This window comes from Alternaria hordeiaustralica (genome assembly GCF_023758085.1).
Source record: "Alternaria hordeiaustralica strain BMP 2776 chromosome Unknown scaffold_1, whole genome shotgun sequence".
NCBI classification, from domain to species: domain Eukaryota; kingdom Fungi; phylum Ascomycota; class Dothideomycetes; order Pleosporales; family Pleosporaceae; genus Alternaria; species Alternaria hordeiaustralica.
Window position 1 is genome coordinate 265,583 of NW_026056773.1, and position 18,290 is coordinate 283,872.

General features: G+C 54.4%; 7 protein-coding genes across 7 annotated transcripts; 2 read left to right on the top strand and 5 right to left on the bottom strand.

Annotated features, from left to right (window-relative positions):
• Window positions 1-1,407: 1,407 nt before the first annotated feature.
• On the bottom strand, window positions 1,408-2,175 carry J4E84_000097 (uncharacterized protein; the record flags this gene model as incomplete). The annotated part of the gene is made up of 1 exon (XM_049382741.1): window positions 1,408-2,175. One exon carries the CDS (start codon window positions 2,173-2,175, stop codon window positions 1,408-1,410), a length of 768 nt encoding a protein of 255 aa, XP_049248259.1.
• Window positions 2,176-2,887: 712 nt separating this feature from the next.
• Window positions 2,888-5,020, top strand: J4E84_000098 (uncharacterized protein; the record flags this gene model as incomplete). Its single annotated transcript, XM_049382742.1, has 4 exons — window positions 2,888-2,974; window positions 3,030-3,766; window positions 3,815-4,689; window positions 4,740-5,020. The coding sequence occupies 4 exons, from the start codon at window positions 2,888-2,890 to the stop codon at window positions 5,018-5,020; spliced, it is 1,980 nt and encodes a 659-aa protein (XP_049248260.1).
• A 735-nt stretch (window positions 5,021-5,755) lies between these two features.
• J4E84_000099 (uncharacterized protein) lies at window positions 5,756-6,802 on the bottom strand (the record flags this gene model as incomplete). Its single annotated transcript, XM_049382743.1, has 1 exon — window positions 5,756-6,802. One exon carries the CDS (start codon window positions 6,800-6,802, stop codon window positions 5,756-5,758), a length of 1,047 nt encoding a protein of 348 aa, XP_049248261.1.
• A 1,011-nt stretch (window positions 6,803-7,813) lies between these two features.
• J4E84_000100 (uncharacterized protein) lies at window positions 7,814-9,216 on the bottom strand (the record flags this gene model as incomplete). Its single annotated transcript, XM_049382744.1, has 2 exons — window positions 7,814-8,860; window positions 8,908-9,216. 2 exons carry the CDS (start codon window positions 9,214-9,216, stop codon window positions 7,814-7,816), a joined length of 1,356 nt encoding a protein of 451 aa, XP_049248262.1.
• Window positions 9,217-9,715: 499 nt separating this feature from the next.
• J4E84_000101 (uncharacterized protein) lies at window positions 9,716-12,213 on the top strand (the record flags this gene model as incomplete). Its single annotated transcript, XM_049382745.1, has 2 exons — window positions 9,716-11,605; window positions 11,662-12,213. The coding sequence occupies 2 exons, from the start codon at window positions 9,716-9,718 to the stop codon at window positions 12,211-12,213; spliced, it is 2,442 nt and encodes an 813-aa protein (XP_049248263.1).
• Window positions 12,214-12,486: 273 nt separating this feature from the next.
• Window positions 12,487-13,607, bottom strand: J4E84_000102 (uncharacterized protein; the record flags this gene model as incomplete). Its single annotated transcript, XM_049382746.1, has 2 exons — window positions 12,487-13,365; window positions 13,416-13,607. 2 exons carry the CDS (start codon window positions 13,605-13,607, stop codon window positions 12,487-12,489), a joined length of 1,071 nt encoding a protein of 356 aa, XP_049248264.1.
• Window positions 13,608-16,312: 2,705 nt separating this feature from the next.
• On the bottom strand, window positions 16,313-17,195 carry J4E84_000103 (uncharacterized protein; the record flags this gene model as incomplete). The annotated part of the gene is made up of 2 exons (XM_049382747.1): window positions 16,313-16,747; window positions 16,929-17,195. 2 exons carry the CDS (start codon window positions 17,193-17,195, stop codon window positions 16,313-16,315), a joined length of 702 nt encoding a protein of 233 aa, XP_049248265.1.
• Window positions 17,196-18,290: the final 1,095 nt, after the last annotated feature.

The following is an 18,290-nucleotide window of genomic DNA, read 5'->3' on the forward strand; positions in this document are numbered from 1 at the left end:
GTCAAACTACAAGGGAGGGCCCAGAGCCAGCCCCCGCGTTCCACTACCGAGGTGTGCATGGTGGCTTCAGAATCTGGTGACTGGTATCGAGCGTAGGGCATTTGGCGAGTAGCTTGCGCTCATCCGACCACGAAACGGGTAGGCGGCGGATTGATTCCGCGAGTAAGCCCGCCTAACCCAATCCAGCCTACGATGGGGGAAGACTGGTAGTTTTTGAAACCAAGCCCCGGGAATAGGTAGATGCACAAACACTGGGCTCCTGGTTTGAGTGAATCGAGGCTGGCATATCGCATAAAGTGTTCCGGGGAGTTGCATTGTTTCACGCAGGCTCCAGTCGCACTCGAAATGAAAACCTGGTTGACCGCACACCGCACGTCGCACGACGATTCCCAAAATTCGTTCCGATTAACGCGCTCGCAACCTCTTAGTCGGTAATAGGCAAGTTTGCCAGGTGTCCAAAAGGCAGACCGCATCTTCCGTGGATCCGAGCCATCAGCATCCCAGTAAGACCGCGACCCAGGATTCTAGCGGCGTATGCCGTGACCCCTCTGATCCGAAGGGATTCGGGCTTTTCGCGATCACAGGGAACGACGCTTCCGATCCAACACAAAGTTGTCCATAGAATCTGCATCGCCTTATCCATCGTGAAAGCATGCATCTGCTTTGCGGCACATGCCTCCACTGCGTATGGGCTACCGGCATCCGAAATCGGCATCCGAAGAAGGTGACACGAGGTTGCGACCAAGAGTTGTATGCGGAGTGTGAATCATGCGGCGTTGAAAGTTCATGTGGGTAGCCTTCGGAGGGTTTCGGTCTTCGGTGCTTTCCAGTGTGAAGTGCCGAAAGCTGGTGAGAGCGTACAAGGAGATACAGATCGCCGGTACATTCGGATGTTGGATGGCTCAAAGTCTCCTCGTCGTCGTTCGTACCTTCTGCACCTGGGGACCCCGTACTTGCTCAGCATGGACAGGTGCGCGTCGCTCCTGCCTAGTGCCGAACGACTGTCATAAACTCATTCGCCATGATCGCGAAATGTACCGATGATCGAGTCGAGCAAATTCCGTTCAGCGGTCATTAGTTGGTTACTGTCTTTGCGAATGGACATGTATTCCGCGCCAGTCAACATGATGCAACGTCAACAGAAGTGCTGATAGAAGAGGAAGGTGCATTGCACGTGCTTCCAGAGAAGATGAGATGAATCAGTTTGAGAGAAGGTACCAAGCCGGGACGTCATTCTCTTTATACCTGCGCACATGACGAGATGGATGGTGGTGATGAGAAGATAAGTAATCTCACCCGGCTGGTTTGTTCGCCCTGTTCCTCCTTCCCCGACTCCGATCCCCCGCTGGATGATCAATGCGAAGAACAATGAGAGATTCAACGGCCGTATGGTCATCCATAACGACTTCAAGCTCCTCCAACTTCTTCGATTACCTTCTTGAGATTCTTAATGTCATGCGCGAAACGACCCAGGAACAAGCCATCGACGCCTTCGGCAATCTTCGCAAAGGTGCCAGGGCCAGCACTTCCTCCGTAGACGATTCTTGTGGTGCCCACTCTGCCAGCAGCCAGCTTCCTAAGCTCTTTCGTAACATTGACAACGTGGTCGGGGTCGGCAGGCTCCTTTGCGCCAATGGCCCAGACAGGCTCATAGGCCAAGATTACCTCAGTGTCGTCCGGGACCGCAGCCAGCACTGACATGACCTGGGGTTTGCACTCTTGTATAGCTGCACCGACAGCTGCTGATGCGACGCTGTGGTGCGTCTGCTCGCCAATGCACACGAGCGGTATGAGGCCGTTCCTCGCTGCTGCACCGGCCTTCTTCGCGACCGTCTCGTCTGTCTCGCTGAATATGGCCCTCCGCTCCGCATGTCCAATCTCTACTATCCGCGCACCTGCCTGGTGCAGCACCAGTGGGCTGACCTCGCCGGTGTATGCGCCCTTGTCCTCCCACATGGTATCTTGGGCGCCAAGCATAATAGACGAGGACTCGAGGATGCGGGCAGATTCGGTGAGCGAGACGAAGTCGGGGATGACGAAGAGATCGATGCGCGAGTTCCAGGCGTCGCCGTCAAGTTGCAAGACGCCGCGGACGTAGGACAAGGTGCTGGGCAGGTCGAAGTACATCTTCAGCGAGACGCCGACGATGCGGCGGGGGCGCGTGATGGGCGGCATAGCTGCGGTCTGTGTATGTGTGTAGAAGAATGGGAAGCTGCCAGGCGCTCTACAAGTAACAGAAACACTCTTGCGCAACGATGATGATCCGGGGTTACCGCATAGGGTAAACCCGGGGAAGGGACAATTCGGCCACCAGCGGTGGAGGGGAGCTCGTGTGGGACGGGACACGTTTGTGGGGCTCCATGCCACATCCATTACCACATTCAATGCCACATTATAATATGCGCGCCTTGCGGCCTGCCCAAGCGCTCTCTGCATCTCCTGTGACGACGCGCGCCCACCGCATGCACATGTTACGTATAGCCACCGGATCGTCCAGTGGTGCCAGAGCAGCCATGGCAGACCGCCGAAGATGGGCCACGCTTGGCAGGGCTGGAGGGCTCCGATTGTGCCTCCGTACTGCGCTAACCGCTTCAACGTCAACCTGAAGCTAAGGAAAACTGTACATCAACGCATCACTCACCTCCCGCCTACTGACCGACCGTAAGACAGCAGTGGTACATGTCGCGGACACTCGCAGATCGCTGGGCCCGCAAACGATACTTTGGATAGCTCGTCAACACCGCAGTACGCAGCATCCTTGCACATTGCCCGAATTCCACCGCGGGGTGCATATCTCTCATATACATTTCACTAACGTCGGGAGAATTGACGCAGACTCTACATTTTCCTCCCTCTTCTTTTTCTAGTAGTCCTACACCTCTCCATCATGCACATCTCTCAGAAACTCGCCCAGGCGCGGGAGGAGGGAAAGCCAACCTTCTCCTTCGAATTCTTCCCGCCCAAGACAGCGCAGGTACGCCGCACCCTGATGTCCCTGGCACAAGGAGCAGGAAGCTGATTTCATCTAGGGAGTCCAAAACCTCTACGACCGCATGGACCGCATGCATGGCTTCGGTCCACAGTTCATCGATCTCACCTGGGGCGCCGGTGGCCGCCACTCCAAGCTGACCTGCGAGATGGTCAAGGTCGCACAATCCGTCTACGGCCTCGAAACCTGCATGCACCTCACATGCACCGACATGGAAAAGTCCAAGCTCGACGACGCCCTCCGCGATGCATACAACGCCGGCTGCACCAACATCCTCGCGCTGAGGGGAGACCCGCCGCGTGAGAGAGAAAAGTGGGAGGCGACAGCAGGTGGCTTCCGCTATGCCAAGGATCTCGTCGTATACATCAAGGAGAAGTACGGAAACCATTTCGACATTGGTGTGGCCGGATACTCCGAAGGGAGCGACGATAATGACAACGTCGATGAGCTCATCGACCATCTCAAGGAGAAGGTGGATGCCGGAGGAACCTTCATTGTCACACAGATGTTCTACGATACCGATCTCTTCCTCGAGTGGGTCAGGAAGGTTCGTGCCAAGGGCATTGACGTTCCCATCATTCCTGGTATCATGCCGATCCACACATACGCGGCATTTTTACGCCGAGCCCAATGGACCAAGTGCAACATTCCCAAGAACTGGACTGAGGCGTTGGAGCCTGTCAAGAACGACGACGTCGAAGTCCGTGAAGTTGGCAAGACTCTGGTCGCAGACATGTGCCGGCGGCTGATCGATGCTGGTATCATACATCTGCACTTGTAAGTAGGTGCTCGAGACTGGAAGATCGCCGACTAATTCCCATATAGCTACACCATGAACCTCGCACAAGCCACCCGCATGGTCCTCGAAGAACTGGACCTCCTACCAGACCCCGAGTCACCGCTAGAGAAGCCCCTTCCGTGGCGGCCTTCCCTGGCCCTCAACCGACGCGACGAGAACGTGCGACCCATCTTCTGGCGCAACCGCAACCGATCGTACATCGCACGCACACAAGACTGGGACGAGTTCCCCAACGGTCGCTGGGGAGATTCTCGCTCGCCTGCGTTCGGCGAATTGGACTCATATGGCATCGGTCTGAAGGGAACCAACGAGCAGAACATCAAGCTGTGGGGCACACCAATGTCGATCAGGGATTTGTCCGAACTCTTCGTACGCTACATGGAGGGAAAGCTCGACTCGTTGCCGTGGAGTGAACAGCCCATCACAACTGAAGCTGGATCCATCACTGATGATCTCATCGACCTGAACCGTCGTGGTTTCCTGACTATCAACTCCCAGCCTGCTGTCAACGGAGCCAAGTCCTCGGACCCTGTGTTTGGTTGGGGTCCACGCAATGGATACGTCTACCAGAAGGCATACCTAGAAGTGTTTGTCTCTCCAGAGCACATTTCGGAGATCATCACACGTCTCGAGCGCGACCCTGAGTTCACATACTACGCGGTCAACAAGGATGGCGATTTGAAGACGAACGCTCCCAACGAAGGACCAAATGCTGTTACTTGGGGTGTCTTCCCAGGCAAGGAGATTGTGCAGCCAACCATTGTCGAAACAGTCAGCTTCCTCGCGTGGAAGGACGAGTTCTACCGTCTCGGACAGCAGTGGGCCAACTGCCATGCTGGTGTCAGTCCTTCACGTTACGTGATCCAGGATGTTGTAGACACCTGGTACCTCCTGAACATCGGTGAGTATATTTGCTTACTCATTACGCTTTGTCAACTAACACTCTTGCAGTACACAATGATTTCCACGCCACTCGTGGCATCTTCCCCATCTTCGACGGATTAGAAGTCAAGGATATGGACAAGCCCCTGGTCGACCCCAACAGCGTTGACGTGCCTGGCACCAACGGAGAGGAAGCGAAGAAGCCAGTCAACGGCGAAAGCAACGTGAACGGCACGAACGGCGAGAAAGTCGGACCTCGCAAAGAAGAGAATCCAAGCCTTATCGACGCTGCCAAAGCAGCCGCTGTCGAGGTCACCAATGGTATGAGGAGCCTTGCAATGTCCAACTAGGCTTGCTTGGATTCTACAACGACACCGGGTCTCACTGTATTCAACACATTAAGACCCAAGTCTTGAGGAGCTTCCCTCGGACAATCTCCACTTTCACTTCGTTCTTCAACAACATACGCAGCGGAGTTCCTTTTTCAACAGGGCTCTTGCACTTCAACAAGCGCAAAATTCTCCGACTCTGAACATCTTGGCGCAAATTCGGTTATAATAGGTACTTTCAAAAAAAGTGAAAGCATTACAAAGCATATGCATATGCATCTGGGAGGCGTCAATTCAACCCGACGACCGTCACAAAAACGATATTACTTGGTGCGGGAACCCTTAAAAGTTCAAGAAGCATAGTTAGTGGTGGAGGAGGAGGATGGTGATGTAGGCATGGCCTGCCTTTCTGAGATACCCGATTGCTGCCCTCAACGGCGGCGGTCAATTTTGATGATTTACGTTCTTTAACATTGTGGTATGTATGTTGTTGATATAGATAATTGCATCTTATCTTCACCTTTGATATTTGGCTGAGTTCATCGAAGACACTGGAGAACATGGTGTGGAAGAAATGCTTGTGCTGAGATAATTTGTTTGTTTGTCATTCTGCCGTATTGGCATGTATGAGTTCTTTGTAGTAAAGTGAATGTGTAAAGTATTTTGACAAGAATCGAAACCAATCGCGCCATCAAGACGTCTTCATCCTCCCTTTCCTTTCCTCCGATCATCCAAATGTCAAAGGATATCGGGCATCTAAGCACCAATTCCACTTCCAGCACCCTCACCCTCACCAGCTCCAGCACCCTCGCCGTCTCCCTTACCACCGCCAAACAATCCACCAAGCCAGCTCCACCAGCCACCAGACCCGTTGTCACCACCAGGACCCTGCTGACCATCCTCCTGACCAGGAAGTTCAGGCATACCAGTTGGCTTAGGTCCACGCGTCATCGTCTCCATGGTAGTAGGCAGACCAGGCATGCCAGTACCAGGCAGACCAGGGAAACCACCTGAACCACCAGGCATGCCAGTCGGCATAGGGAAAGAAGGAAGGTCAGTCGGGAAACCACCCGGTCCACCTGGTCCACCAGGTCCCTCAGGCGCACCAGTAGGCGCGCCCGGGAATCCGCCTGTGGGCGCTGGGAAGCCGCCGCCGGGGCCCTCGGGGGCACCTGGGGTGGGAGTGGGTAGACCGGGGAAACCTCCTGGAGCTTCTTCGCCGCCGCCGGAGGGGGACTCAGTAGGACTAGGTGCGCCGCCGTTCTCGGGGTCTGCGAGAGAGAAGGAAGGAAGGGGCAGGTCGCCGCCTTGGCGTGGGGCGAGCTGGTAGTCAATGGCTAGGTTGCGGGCGGCGCGCGCGCGGACGGGCCATGAGGGGGGCATGTTGCTGGAGCCGCCTGGACCGCCGGGACCGCCTGGGAAGCCGCCGGTGGGCATGGGCATGGGGAAGCCGGGGGGTGTTGGGGCGCCGGTGCCCATGGGAGGGCCCATAGGTGGGAAACCGGGGGTTGGTGCGCCCATGGGAGGGAGGCCGGAGGGAGGGCCCATTGGGGGGAAGCCTGGGGTTGGGGCACCCATTGGAGGGAAGCCAGGTGTTGGGGCACCAGTTCCCATGGGAGGACCCATGGGAGGGAAACCTGGGGTGGGAGAGCCCATTGGTGGCATGCCCATGGAAGGGAAGCCGGGAGGAGGAGGAGCCTGACGGGTGTCCTTGGTGCCGAAGATGGCGTCGAGGTAGTCGCCGAGGGGGAAGGCGGCAGCGCTGCTCGAGAGAGCGAGGACAACGGGGACGGAGTACTTCATCTTGATGGAGATAGTGTAGGAAAGTCCGTGTGGATGTTTGAGGCGGAAGTTCTTGAAATGTAAAGATAGTGGCTCAGCCAAAAAGAATGTATATACCACTAGGATATCTAGAGAGAGTGAACTTGGGTAGAGCAAAGAAAGGCCTGCCCGAAGTGTAAGAGAGAGAGGAAGAGGAAGAGAGAAAGAGTGCTGGACAACTGATCTGTGAAGAACTGTGTTGATGATCCAACAAACTGAGGCCAGAGAGCCCTAGATATATATTCTTCTGTTTCGTTTCGGAGATTTCCAGGCCATGATCTACCCATGATCAACCACTCAATTCATCTCAAACCAGCATACCCGCGGGCCCGCCGCCCCCAGATTGCCCAGTCGTTTGAAGTTGCTGGAGCTGGGAGAATCACTATGAGCAAGCGTCTGTGCGCCCACCTGCTAGTTACAGATAAGATCGATCAAGACATTGCGAAGACGCGGCGGCGCGGGCTTGGTGGGCAATCTCTGCAGGTCTAGCCAGGAACCGCGTCTGCATGGCCTGATTCGTAAATTGTAGTATGGGGATTTCATGCCGATCGCTGTGGAGTTTCATGACCTTCTCCAATGGAATCGTTGTGCGCGCTATAAAACAAAGCTGTAAACAGGTGGGTGACAAGGGCCAAGTCGGTAATTTGCGTAAAAGCAAGGCTGCGATGGCCATGGATAGATTGGGTAGAAAGCCAACATGTTTCGAGGGAGAGGTCGAGATGCGAGCGGGAGGGCCGATCGCATGTTGATGGTAGTGGTGGGTCTGTTTCAGGCGTACGCGTACCTCGACGCCAAGAGGGCATGTCGCTAGCTGATTGGCGCAACCAGATGCCGACCATGGTTGCTCTGTAACAGGAACGGGCCCATCGTCTACTTGAGCATCGGGAGACCTGCTTGGTGTTTGAAATGTAGTAACGACGTGATGTGTGACGTACTGCCGTGCGGGACGCAGACCTCGGCAATGAACTACGTCAGGCATCCAGAGGCATCGGATCATATCCATCCAATTCTCCTTGCAGCATATCCCCAGCCACTCAACAGTGCGGTCACACCTGTGAAGGCGATCAACGCGCCATATCCGCTGCCATAAGCAAAGCCTGCACTCCAATCACCAGCATGTAGCAATGCTTCTGAGAGCGGACCACTGCACAAGTTGCCTACTCCTTTCCCAGCTGATAGGCACGCCCATACGAAGCCAGAATCCGCGCCTCTGCGCTTCTTTTGAGTGTCTGCAACGATTGCACTCCAGGCGCTCGATTGACAGCCAGCAAAGGCACCGTAGACGATACAAAACATGTACAATGGCGCTAGTGATGTAGAGAACCCCCACAGGAGAAAGATGCCGACTGTTGACCCCAGCGCAGAGACCATAAGGCAGGTCGTCACATGGTACTTGTCGGTAGCGATACCCATGCATAGACATCCGACAAACGCAGCGGCGTTGACGAGGATGATAGTGACGGTACTTTCGATGCTACCTGCGCCAATAGACCGAGCAAACGTGGGTAGATAGATTGCTGGTAGGAAGAAGCCAAGACTTTGGATGATGTTGCCGGATTGCAGGATCAGATAATTCGAACAAGTCCAGAACGACAGATCGAAACCTCTGGACTGCGATGTTTGCGATAGTGGAAGTCGAGGCTTGAAGAAGAAGACTATCGGAAAGTTGAGGGCCACGAAGCTGAGCGCACATACTCGTAGAGTTGTCCGGAATCCGTATGAGTGTAGGAGCCATTCGAGTATAAGAGGGAGGATGGCGCCGCTCAATCCCAGACCAGCCATGGTGGCTCCATAGGCAAAGCCTCTTCTGCGTACCCACCACTCTTCGATGTTGAAGAGAATTGGAGTCCATGCGAGGCCGCCGCCGAGTGCGTACAAGATGCCTTGAGTGACTATAAGGTGCGTTACGCTCGTTGACAGAGATCCGAGACCCAAGGAGAGACAAACGATAACTAGACCGACTGGTGTGGCCCAGGTGCGGAATTTGGGAAAGTATTTGAGCACGGCAAACCAGAACGCGATATCCATGTACATGATGCCCTAAAGGAGTGTCAGAATGGGAACCAACCAAGATTCGTAGAACATACCATTGCGCAAGCACCGACAACGGCTATGTTGCTTTGACCGGAGAACTCCTCACTAGTAGCATAGTATTCTTGGAAGACACCATAGCAGGAAGGAAACCCCCAGATCATCGCTTCAAGCATAAAGCAGGCGAACAGGCAGAGCCAGGCATCCTTACCACCATCGGTGGGCGGAAGGGAGAAGCCATCGTCACTGTTGAGACGTTGATCGTCATCTTCGTGTTGGCGTAGTATTTCGATATCCGTTGTCGCCGCCGAAGGCTGCTGTGGGTAAGTGGTCAAATCGACCTGGGTGGTATGATTTGAAGCCATTGAGTGCTCAAATTTGATGTTGAATCGATGGCAGCAGACTCATACTTATTTACAGTCTTCATGGTATGTTGAGATAAGTAGTAACGCCGTTAGCTTGGGAATCACTTGTAGGGCGTGCTCGATGTACGGTCGAGTGGGGCTCTGAGGCCCTGGGCCCGTCGGAAAGCGCAAAAGTCACGACAAGAGCCCGACTGCGGAGCCATGATGACTCAGTCTAAGGTCCGATATGGATTGTACGCTTAGTACTGGCGCTCGGCTGGTGTGGTGTTTGGTGCTCGTCTGCATATGGAGAAGCGAGGGTGGATGGCTCTTGGGATGATGCAGGGGCGCCCGGGCGGGAAGCGGAATTGTAGCGCGACGCGACTTGTAGATAGACGCGCCTTGACCAGCGCTTTCACCACCTCGAAACGTTTGGCGCATACGACCATCACGATGCATTCCCAATAACGAACAGCCATCAACTATACATATACGATAATAAAACGTCCCAAGTACCGCAATGGACGAATCGCCACGTTCTTCTAAGCGGAGAAAGCTCGACACCCCGAAGCGCACCGAATCGAGCCCGTCAACAAAGCCGTCAACCAGGAAAGCCTCTGGCAGGCTTGCAGCCCGAACCACGACGAATACGAACGGCGATTCTGAACAGAATGTGGAAAAGAAGCCAGCGCCAGTGCGTAAAGGCCGGGCGCTGAAGGGCGCAACAAATGGCACTGCGACAAAACGTGCGGCAGAAGAAGAGATTGACATCTACGATGACATCGAGGGCGCATTGAACGTCGAAATATCCTCACGACCAACGCGGGTCCGCAAACCTTCGCAGAAAGCGCTCAAAGAGAACACGCCAATCGCGGCGCAGGACAAGGAGGAGACGCAAACAAACACACCACCGAAGCGAGGAAAGGGGCGACCTACAAAGGCGGAAGTTGCAAGTCGGGCCGCTTTGAAAGAGGCATCGACGGATGTCATCGCACCTGCAAAAGTTGCAAAGGCTGTACGGAAGCCAGCTGCGTCGGCGCGCAAACCAGCTGCCCCACGAGCGAGTGCGCGCAAGAAGAGAGACCCTAGTCCTATCCCCGAGGAGGATGAGACGGATGAGCTGCAGAACGAAACCAAAGCCGCTAAGACCTCGAAGACACGCTCCGTACGAAAGCCGGCTACCAGTACACGAAAGAAGGCAGCAGCGACAGAACCCGAGTCGGAAGAGGCAGTCGCAGCCACGCCTTCCAAGTCCACCAAGCGACGAAAACCAGCAGCAGAGCAAACAACCATACCAGAAAGCGAGGACGAACTCGGCGATGGCTCTCCCACAAGTAACAGAAAGCTTACCGCTAGTGCACGAAGACGCTTCAACCGCACCGATCACATCGCCAACAACGACGAGGAACGCTGGTCGAACGCGGAAGAGCAGGTCAATGGCCATGACGAGGATGATATGGAGGTAGATGGGAACAGCATCTTGGACAGTTTGCTGGACCCCACGGAACCCAGTCCCTTCAACAAGCCTACATCAGCACAGAAGGAGAAGGAGAAGCTCGCTCTATCGGCCATCTATAGCGATATTGCGCCGGGCCGCGAACTTGATCTACTGAAGACAATCGTCATGGAACGTATTACCGGCAAACGTCCCTCGCCTCTGGTTGGCTTAGACGAAGAGTACAAGTCTGTGCACCAACTTGTCGAGCACACTATCACCGCTGGCGAGGGCAACTCGATGCTCGTCATCGGAGCCCGGGGTAGTGGAAAGACGGCACTTGTCAACAAAGTCCTTTCTGAAGTCTCCAAAGATAACGGCGGCGAATACCACGTCGTCCGACTGAACGGTTTTGTCCACACAGACGACAAGATTGCACTCCGTGAGATCTGGCGCCAGTTAGGGAAAGAGATGGACATCGAGGAGGATGGGAGCGGCCCGGGAAAGAACTATGCCGATACGCTAGCGACGCTGCTCGCTCTGCTTTCTCACCCATCCGAACAGACTGGTGAGGTGACTGACGAAGTCGCCAAAGCCGTCGTTTTCGTCATGGACGAGTTTGACCTCTTCGCTCAACACCCCCGCCAGACGTTACTCTACAATCTATTCGATATAGCACAGTCACGAAAGGCGCCCATCGCGGTCTTGGGACTGACAACACGCATCGACGTGACTAACAGTCTCGAGAAGCGTGTCAAGAGTCGCTTCAGCCACCGCTACGTGCATCTCAGATTGGCAACAACGTTTACCGCCTTCCAAGAAACATGCAAAGCGTGTTTGTTAATACAGCCCGAGCAATTGAGCGTCGAGGAAAGAGGTATACTAGAAGGCGGTACCAAGACCACGCCAGCCAGGAAGGGGAAGAAGGGCGACACCAAAGAAGAAGCACTGTCCCAATGGAACACCAATATCTCCGTAAGCCCATCCGATACACCCTACCAAACCACAACCAAGCTAACTATACCTCCCAGAAACTCTTCTCAACCCCCACCTTCCTAACCACACACCTAGCCCCAACCTTCTACCTCTCGAAATCCGTCCCCAAAATCCTAACCACCTTCCTCCTCCCCACCGCCACCCTCTCCTCAACCACGCCCTTCCAACCCACCACCACCCTCTCGTCCCCAGACTCAAAACTAACTCTCATCCCCTCGCTCTCCCAACTCTCCCTCTCCCTCCTCATTGCCGCCGCGCGTCTAGACATCATCCACGACTCCGACACGTGCAACTTCAACATGGCCTACGACGAATACGTCACCCTCGCCAGCCGCGCGCGCATTCAATCGGCGGCAGGCGGGCTGAGTAGTAGTTCTGGCGCGAGTAAAGTGTGGGGCAAGGATGTGGCGAGGCGCGAATGGGAGGGGCTTGTGGAACTGGGGTTGTGCATGCCGGTTTTGACGGGAGGGGCTGTGGGTGCGTTTGGGATGGTTAGGTGTGATGTTAGTTTGGAGGAGGTGGGTGAGGTGCTGAGAGGGGTTAAGGGTGGGGATAAGGGGTTGGAGAGGTGGTGTCGGAGTATTTGATTGAAGAGTGCAGGAAAAAGAGGGTTGGTCTGGATACAATGGTAGATGAGGAGGAATTGTTGTCATGAATAGCATAGCGGGATGGGGGTGGGTGGGTTGTTGTTTTGATAGGCATGGCATAGCATAGCGGGTTAGCGTATTCACGTTTTGAAAAGAAGGGGTACAGCAACAGATCACGTTTGGAAGATAAGTATAGATCGTATATTATCATTTCAATATTGAATACGTTGCTCATGTCTTCCCTCCACGCTCTACAGCCTCCACAACACCCTCCTAACACCCCCAATAACTAGCCCACCGACTCTTCCCCCCCAACACCCCCACAAACTCCCTCGCCACAACCCTACTCGTCTGCTCACTCGGATGCAACGGATCAAACCACATGAAACTATCCGGACTATCCGTGCTCGTACAATTACTTCCCTGCTCATCGCACAGACTCTCCACACCCTGTACATTCAGCGGCGCGCCCGTCCCATTCAGATAGCTAGACGGGTTGTAATACATATCCGTCATGAGCGCGTTGACGTCAAAGGAAGCGACCTTGGCATCTTCCCAGCGCTCCTCGATCTTCGCGGCAAAGGGCGTGCGGTAGGCGTAGACTTGGTTGAGAGCTGCGACTGTGTTTTGCATGCGGCCGTGGACTTCTGTGAGGTTTTTTCCGGGGGTGTCGGGGTAGTATTGCGTTGATTGGAGGCCGCCTTCACCGGGTCGTTGGTACTGAGGGAGCAGGTTCAGCGGCGCAAGATTCATGACAACGAAGTAGCGGCCGCCGTTTTCGTACAGGCGGTCGATTTGCGAGTATACGCAGTCCATGTAGTCGGCTACGGTTTTATTTGGGACTTGGCTGTCAGTTAGGAAGGCGCCGTTGCCGAGGTCGTTGGTGCCGATCCAGATTGCGTAGACGGTGGAGGAGGGCTTGCCGGTGAAGAATTGCGTGCCGTTGGATGTGGTGGCCGTGGAGTCGGCGATGAAGGCGGGGAGTTCGTAGCCCGCGATGTCGGGGAAGGGGGCGTCGATGGCGGAGAAGTAGCGGGGCGTTATTTCGTTGGAGCATACGGCGCCTGAGACGGCGTAGTTGTAGAGGTTGGTTTTGGAATAGATGCCGGCGTATCGCGCCCATGAGAGACCGCCCGAGGCTGTTGCTAGACCCTGGTTCTCCTTAGCAAAGATTGAGATCATTTTCAGAACAGTTGACTTACCACAGGCTGCTGCCATGCTACGGGTGGTGCAGAACCATTGTTGTTGATGAAGTATCCTAGTCGGTTCTCATCCGTGTAACTATCGCCAAATGTCACCAACGTCTTGAACTTTCCATCGCGCCAGCCCCCTGCGACTCCGCCAGTAATCGCTAAATTAGCGACGAGCAATCGAATCGACCAAGAAGACACCATTATGAGACAGCTAGGTTGTCGGTAACAAAAGTTTGCGCCGAGACATACACAGGTACTTATATTGCTAAGCCTGTGGAGGCGGGCGGGACTTCTCCAAAGCACTAAACCATTCCCTTCCGCCGATACATGGGGCTAATCCAGGTCGGCAAATACTTCATGATTAATTGCAGCTGCTACGCGGGGAAATTGGGGACGCGAGCCCGGTTGTTCATGGAAATGATGCCGGTCGCGGGAGCTACACGCTTTACGGGTGTGGACGGTCTGGGATCAGGCTAAACAGGTGTGCATTTTCGATCCGAGGCTGGTGTCGATGAACCGGAGATTGAAACCTGGGCCAATAACAAACACGTCGCATTCTCGACATGAACTTGCATTGACCGTGGTCTTTGTGTTGATGTTTGTCAGCGATACACTGACAGCTTTCGATCTGTGATGCTCGATATGTCATCGCTAATTTACGCGCCGGATTGTCATCCTAATGCACCGTTGCGACCATCCATGAATGCGTTGAGATCACACGTGGCCGGTGGGTCTGGGGCAGACTAGATCTGGGGATGTGTAGTGACGTCGTTGTTGCTTCATAACGTTCTGGTGTGTCGGTCGGTTGCCGCCGAGCGTGCTTAATGTTCCTCCAGCCGAGGTCTCGATGCACAAAACCCGGGATCGCAGTGAGAACCAGAGTTCGGCGAGATGAGCGAGATTATTGTATGCCGCATGTCGTTCACACTAGTTCATGTGTACAGTCTGCGGAGGTACGAAGGGCACATTCCAATGTCGGAGTTCTTGCTGAGACACTTCGTGGAAGGGGTGCATTAGAAGAATGGCGCAAGTGAGTGTTGGCCTGTCTCATCGGAAGATGGCCCGATCGTGTGTTGTCTTTATATGCTTCTTCTGGAGCTGAAGGCCGAGGATTTGTTTTTCCTGGTACACTTTCGATCTGTCGCTAGGATGCTCAGATCGTGTACTGAATGCGGATCGACATTTTGACGAGACAACCTTTGTGCACGCCAATACTGACATGGAGGTGTCTCGCCTCGAAGCCGTTGGTTCCTTGACCGTGCCCGCTTCCCCGGTGCACGCGTCTTGCGCAGGCTATCGCTGGTGGATGCGACTAACCATATTGGACCAAAGCACTCGATAGTCCAACGTCGATAGCGGTAGTGCTGAGATGGGAACAACTCCGTATAGAGTTTGTAGCGAGAAAGCGGAGACTTCATGTAGCGAAAACTTCGGCAAGCCGAAGCCTGTCACGATTGAGGGGACTCGATGCCGATGAAGCGGCATTCGGCTGTCTCGTCGCGAAGTCGCAAAGGCGTTGGCGTCTAGCCAGGAAAGCGCCCCATTAGAGCGCGTATCTCGGTACCAGACTGTCGGGGAACTGGGCTGCAGACAAGGGGAGAGGTACCGATGAGACTCCATTTGCATCGGACGGCTGTGTTTACGCCCCTTCCTTCTCGATCCGTGGGAGCAAAGACGCAATCTCGAGGGTTGACGTAGGTGGTGTTGATCTCGGGAGCGTGGTGGTTCCTTCCTCACGACGAACCCTCACTCTTCGGGGCCTCTAGCGTCCCATAGCCTGGTCCCTGTTCAGTCGCCCCACCTTCCCTCGTGTGTTTGACCCTCTTTACCTTTCCAAATTCTCATCCTCATTCCATCTGTACATGTATCGCAGCACCCGTGCCGATGCTGTGCTCCCCTGCTGCATACCATCTACCGATTCGCCTCATCTTCTGTTTGACCAGCAGTCCCTCATCGCGGTCTGGAGCTGACTATTTGCAATGGGAACAGCTTCCACGATGCTACAATCACGCGCCGGTCTCCTTGTCATCAGCTCGACAGATCCGTGATGGCATAGCACGGCAGCACCGCTGCGTCGACCAAAGGAATAGCTCCTGCAATCGGCGCCGTCTCTTGGCCGGAGGCAGTGACGAATATGTTTCTGGTTTGCCTTGAGTTGAGAAGCTTGAAGGAACGGAAGGCACGACTGGAACCCTCACCACGAATTCTGACCTGGAACTGTGAATGTTGGGAGGACGTTTGAAGTGCACATCAGCCCGGCTAGTTTGAGAGTAGCCTGTTGACAGCTACTGGATGAGGTACAGTCGCATTCACTACCCGAATCTGAGCATACAAGTCTGACTACTACAGGAAGAATCTCTCTCTACCGCCTATGTCGACCGACCCTCTACACCTCGTGGGTGCACAAGCTGCACTATCATACGTCCTGCGGCATCTACTATACGCTGTGTAGCCCACATTGATGCGAGGCAACGCACATGATATCACCGAGTGCTCTTCCGGCCCCTGGCAACATACCTAGAAGCGGATTAGACATACTCCATAAAACAGGACGGGTCATCATTACAACTCAATGTATAGGTTCAGTTCCACATTCTGGAGCTCCGCACGAACTTCCTGCATAAGGTCTTCGAATCTCGCAGCTGTCCAGTCCAGTTTCGATGTGAATGGCCACAGCCCAAGTGACTCAAGGAGGTCACCAATCATCTGGACGGATGACGCGTAGTCAGCACAGATCCACCTTCCACAACTGGGACGCATACGTACTTCGACAGAGTCTCTACCGATGCTAGCTTGGGTCTCATCTGTATCGACTGTCAGTACTGCTCTTCAGTAGGATGTTTCGGAGTACTGGGTGATGGCCAACCGCAGTGAAAGATCCATTCCCTCCCACGATCGGACAACATTCAACGTTGGAACACAACGGGAGACTTACTTTTCGACCAGTCACCTATGTGAAGCTGCACTATGTCGACTTCGACGTCTCGATATCTGTTGTCGAGCAACAGCCGCTTCAATCGTCGACCTATCCGCGGGTCACGGTCCATGTCCGCCATGGCGCCCTGGTATTCCTGCCACCATCTTCGCACAGCATTCTGGTCCGTAAGACGTCCATTGTGTGATTGGATAATCGGCAAATACTCCATTATCTGCACCCAACCTCCCGGCCGTAGCAATAACCTCATATCTCTGATGTATCCATTCCATCTGCCGCTCTTAATGCCTGGAAACACGAACCGCGAGTGGATGAGATCGTAGTGATTCGCTTTGAATATTTCGGGATCACGAAGAGGATCGTTGAGGTTATGAGCGACCAGGTCTAGGTTCTCGGGTCGGTCCATCTGCCTAGACATGGGACGACTGCTCAGTCTTCGTACCCGCATGCCCAATGTACAGGCTTAACTCACATGGGGAAGATATCAAGAGCAGTTACCTGAGACTGTTAACACGCTACGATCGATACGAGCCACATTGGAAGTACCAATCTCATCTTATATGGCTGTCATGGGGTCAAGTACGCACCTCACAATCCTCAAACTCATCTGCGCATTGGACAGCCCAGTCTCCACCGCCGTAGCCGCACTCCAATATCGCTTCGGGCTCCCCAACTGGTATTCGAGGGGAGAACAGTCCATCGCCGAAGATACGGGACACAATTTCGTGCTGAGCTGTCAGTCTGCTCTCTTCGCGGTCGTCGAAGGCCACCGGGGCGTAGTAGACACCTTCGTCGAGGGATGTTCTTTGGAACTCTCGGCCGTGGACGCTAACTGTTTCTGTATCTTCGCTCATTGTCACTCACGTCTCGAAGAACACGGCGGGATACGCAGGCAATAACAAACGATGGAACGGGCGGCCCAAGACGAGTTGTGGTGTATGATGGCGATGATGCGGACCTCATGGAAACAGCACGACGATAGCCCGACGCTGTAGACTTTGCGATCTGCATATCGCTGTGAGCTGGCAACAAGCTCGGCAAAGGCGCAAAATTATCCGATATCGTGGCGAGAGGAAACGTCACTAAAAGCAGGCTGACGAAGTGGCCGCAAGTCTCGAATCACGAATGACCAAGGTTGATCACATTCGCTCTCCATAAAACCAGGCGCTATCTCTGCAGCTTGCTTCTGAGCATCAGGATAGTCCCCACGATTCGGTGACATATGTAGCTAGGGAGGCTACTGCATCGGCGGGAGCAATATCCGTTTTGGAAGGCGGAAAGATGAGCAGATCGTTTCACTGCTTCCATTTAACATCCTACTCGCTAAGAGTCGGATCAAAACGAGGCGTGTCGCCACTGCGGACTGGCAATCAGGGGTCCACGTCTCCCGTACAAAGGACTCATCCGAAGGCCTTCACAGTCATACTGCTACGAAGCATCATCAAATTTCGTATCTGGCTCGTTGCAATTCTTGACACATGGGCATATGTGGTAAGTGTTCAACGTCAGGTGAGACAGGGGGAGGCCCACCTCCGCCTACCTGGATTTTCTTCACTAGGACATCTCTGCTACTCATGTTAGACAAAACTGCCACCGGAAGCAATTCCGCTGCACCAGAAGCGATTCGCCGTGAAGGCAAGCATTGCTTGCGCTAGTGTATAGATTCGGTCGTTGATGGGCACGTGGTGCATGCCCGGACGGATGGCCCCGCTGACAGTCTTCTCGAAAAACGACACCGCTGACATGGCCTCGGGATACAGGCCCATCAAAGCCAAGCCACAACGTCATTCCTGTGGCTGTTGGACGTGTACGTTATGACTGGACGCAGCGCCTAGGGGTTCCCATTGTCGCCACGACTATCAGAATCTTCGATGGTTGACAGGCCAGGTGTTGCAACCATGCTGCCCTGTGCGTTCATTGATCCATGGATCTTAACATCACAGCTGCCG